Source organism: Carlito syrichta, unplaced genomic scaffold (assembly GCF_000164805.1).
Source record: "Carlito syrichta isolate Samal-C Ts95f unplaced genomic scaffold, Tarsius_syrichta-2.0.1 Scaffold308791, whole genome shotgun sequence".
Classification (NCBI taxonomy): domain Eukaryota; kingdom Metazoa; phylum Chordata; class Mammalia; order Primates; family Tarsiidae; genus Carlito; species Carlito syrichta.
This window is the reverse complement of record NW_007252887.1, coordinates 207,417-210,625: the sequence shown is the minus strand read 5'-3', so window position 1 is coordinate 210,625 and position 3,209 is coordinate 207,417. Positions and strand designations below refer to the sequence as shown.

Here is a 3,209-nt window from a genome sequence, read left to right as displayed (position 1 = left end):
CCACGGGCTCAGGCAATCCACTCACCTCAGCCTCCCAAAGCGCGGGATTACAGGCTGAGCCACCGAGCCTGGCTTCACAACAATATTATAGAGATAATTCAATGATAAATTTCTGTAATAAGCAAAATGAGACATAAAATAACTCTACAGCTTGCCCAAGGTGCATGGACAGTTTAACTGGAAAAAACAGCAGGAGAAGATAGACTTCATCATCATTGCCTTCTTTCTAACACTTCTTCCCTCAGAAGGAGCTCTTTAATTAGCAAACCCTGTTTTATTATTGAATTTTTTTTCCCTTTAGAAACTTACAATAACACCAAATTGCAACAACAATAAATCCAGCTGCAAACAGCATTACAAGTGCCCTGGAGAATTCCACGGTGACTTTTGCCTGTAATCCCAGCACTTTGGGAGGTTGAGGTGAGAGGACTGCCTGAGCCCAGGGTTCAAGACCAGCCTGGGCAACTTGGTGAGACCTTATCTCTACAATAAAATAAAAAAATAATTAGCCAGGTGTGGTGGTGTGTGCCTGTAGTTCCAGCTACTTGGAAGGCTAAGGCAGAAGGATCATCTGAGCACAGCAGGTCGAGGCTGCAGTGGCCGTGAACCACCGCACTCCAGCCTGGGCAAAAGAATGAGACTCTGACAAAAAAAAAAAGTGTCGTTTTACAAAAGTCAGCATAATTTGACATTCATGTTTGTTAAATCTGAAAAGTGCAGTAAATAGAAGTCTTTGTTTTACATATATTTTACATATATGTTTTTAAATGAAATCCTCAAAGTTGGTTTCCATTTTTTAAGTTATACTATACCTAGAGCTCCTTTGTATTTTAGTAACAGAGTTGCTGATGAAGATTTCAGAATATTATATGAAACCAAACCCAAGTTCTATTTTATCTTACCACTGAAGGCCTATGGGTAAGGTCACGTAAATAAACGTGAGGTCACAGTATATTCAATGACCATAATGACTAGTCAAAGAGTAGGCACTATGCTGACAATCAAAAATAGCTAATATCATCAAGAGTTCAACATTAATGCATTTTGCATGGTAAGAACACTTAAATTTTACCAGCTCCCATGTATCTTTTCACTAAACTCAGAGGGTTGCCAAAGAATTAACAGCAACATTTGCAGAATACTCCATTCCCTTAGAAGTATTTAAATGCTAAATCTTGACAAAAGACATAATATTTTCAAAATCATTAGAATTTCTGTACAAATTAAATCTAAAAGTGCACCCATGGGAGCAACTAACATGCTCTTTTTACCGAAAAGATATACACATGAAAATATCTGGAAACAAAAAAAAATTTTAGATAAAGCTTAGTATTCATGCATGTGGTTAAAAATAATAATAAATTGCCAAGTGCAGTGGTTCAAGCCAGTAATCCCAGCACTTTGGGAGGCTGAGGCAAGAGGACTGCCTGAGGCCAGGGGTTCGAGACCAGCCTGGGCAACTGTGAGACTTATTATGAGACCTCGTCTCTACAATAAGTCAAAAAAAATAGCCATACATGGTGTACACACCTGTAGTCCCGGCTACTTGGAAGGTTGAGGCAGAAGGATCGCCTGAGTCCAGCAGGTCGAGGCTGCGGTGGCCATGAGTGTGCCACTGCACTCCAGCCTGGGACAAAGTGAGACTCCAACTTAAAATAATAATAATAATAATAATAATAAATAAGTAAATAAAGAGAAGGCAGACTAAAATGATTAAATCAAATGTGAAATTGGTAAATGTTGCCTAAAGTTAAAGACTATTTTTATCATCTTGGAAAATCTGTGCTCAGGTCTCACCGAAAGCACTGTAACTGCAAACAACAAAACTGAGTCTGCTTTATAAAACATGTCCCCACTAACAAAGTTTCCACTAACTGCATCTCATCTATATATTGCTGCAAAGGTTGTTACCAAAATGAATGATACACAGCAACATTCAGAAAAACACTAAGAAGACTATAAATCCTGCTGAATGTTCTAACAGTCATAGAAAAATATTTAGGCCACCCTCAATTTAGGCATGTATGCATGGAAAAGTGGTCCTACCCGAGTACTAACCATCAACATCATTAATACTCTCCAGTTCCACAGAAAAGATATCTTACAGAGAAAATATCGAAACAAAAATACGTTTTTACAATTTCTAAGCGCTTAGAAGAAACCCTAAGCAAAGTTTCCCTCTTGAAAACAAGATGTAAATATCATAAAACCATCAGTGAGCACTCATTAAAGCAGTATTTCTAACGCTGATATGGGCGTACGGTGGTGAGAAGGAAGTCAGCGTTCAGTAAAGTCAGAGACAACTTTTCATCCATTAATGGCAATAAGTTAAAAACCATGAGGGTCCTTCCAATGCTGAACGCTGGCGATCTGAAAACATCATTGAATGATTAAATACTGCAGAATTCAAACAGGACCTGCAGTGAGTGAAAACCCAGCAAACACCCTAGTTCTTTCTGAACTATGACCTAAATCGCGAATCACTATAAAAAGAACAGACCACACATTCAACTGGTCTGCTCAGCCTCAAATGTGCAAAGGTCTGACAGTCCCCGAGATAAGACACAAGGAACCTAATACGACAGTATGGTCATTTTAAGTCATCAGAATGTCTGGAGAAGCAGTGAGTGAGGAGAAACAATCAGAGAGGCGGAAAGAGTGGGGGAGGGAGGGAGGCGGGCGGCAGGGACGGGCGTTGTGTCTGCAGCAAAGGCTACTTACTGGAAGCCCAGCTGGTCCAGGAGGCAAAGTTGGGAGGTGAAACTGAGCAAGTCCCGGACCGCGGCAGAGGCCGGCGGGACCAGCCACTGTGGATTTCCCACCTTCCCCGAACTTGAAGTGCCGGTCTCCCCCAAAGCTCTCCCTGCGACCCCCAGCCACTTTTAGGATGCGGGGGGAGGGTGTAACTGGGTGATGAGTGCCCAGGGGAGCTCCCTTCCCCAGTTATCCGACCCACACAGGACAGACACCACCCCGAGGGGTGGGACAGACGCCGGGACAGCAGGGTGGGCGCGCGGCGGGGGAGGGGCGGGCGCCCATTCTGAGCGCGGCCACTTACTTGGACGCGCTGGGTACGAAGAAATCCACCGCGAAGCCGAAGTAACTTCCCTCGGGGCCCGAGTACTCGGCGGGGCTGTCCACGTCCAAGTTGAAGGCGACGCACAGAGGCAGCAGCAGCCCAGGGAGGAGCAGCGGGAGGCGGCGGGGAC

General features: G+C 43.6%; 1 protein-coding gene across 1 annotated transcript in view; it reads right to left on the bottom strand.

Moving 5' to 3' along the window:
• The window catches only part of ITGAV (integrin subunit alpha V), a 99,116-nt gene that overhangs the window by 94,898 nt on the left and 1,009 nt on the right, over nt 1-3,209 (bottom strand). The window contains exon 2 of the mRNA XM_021716354.1: nt 3,059-3,206. Coding sequence (XP_021572029.1) covers nt 3,059-3,206 — 148 coding nt within the window. The remainder of the gene's footprint in view (nt 1-3,058; nt 3,207-3,209) is intronic.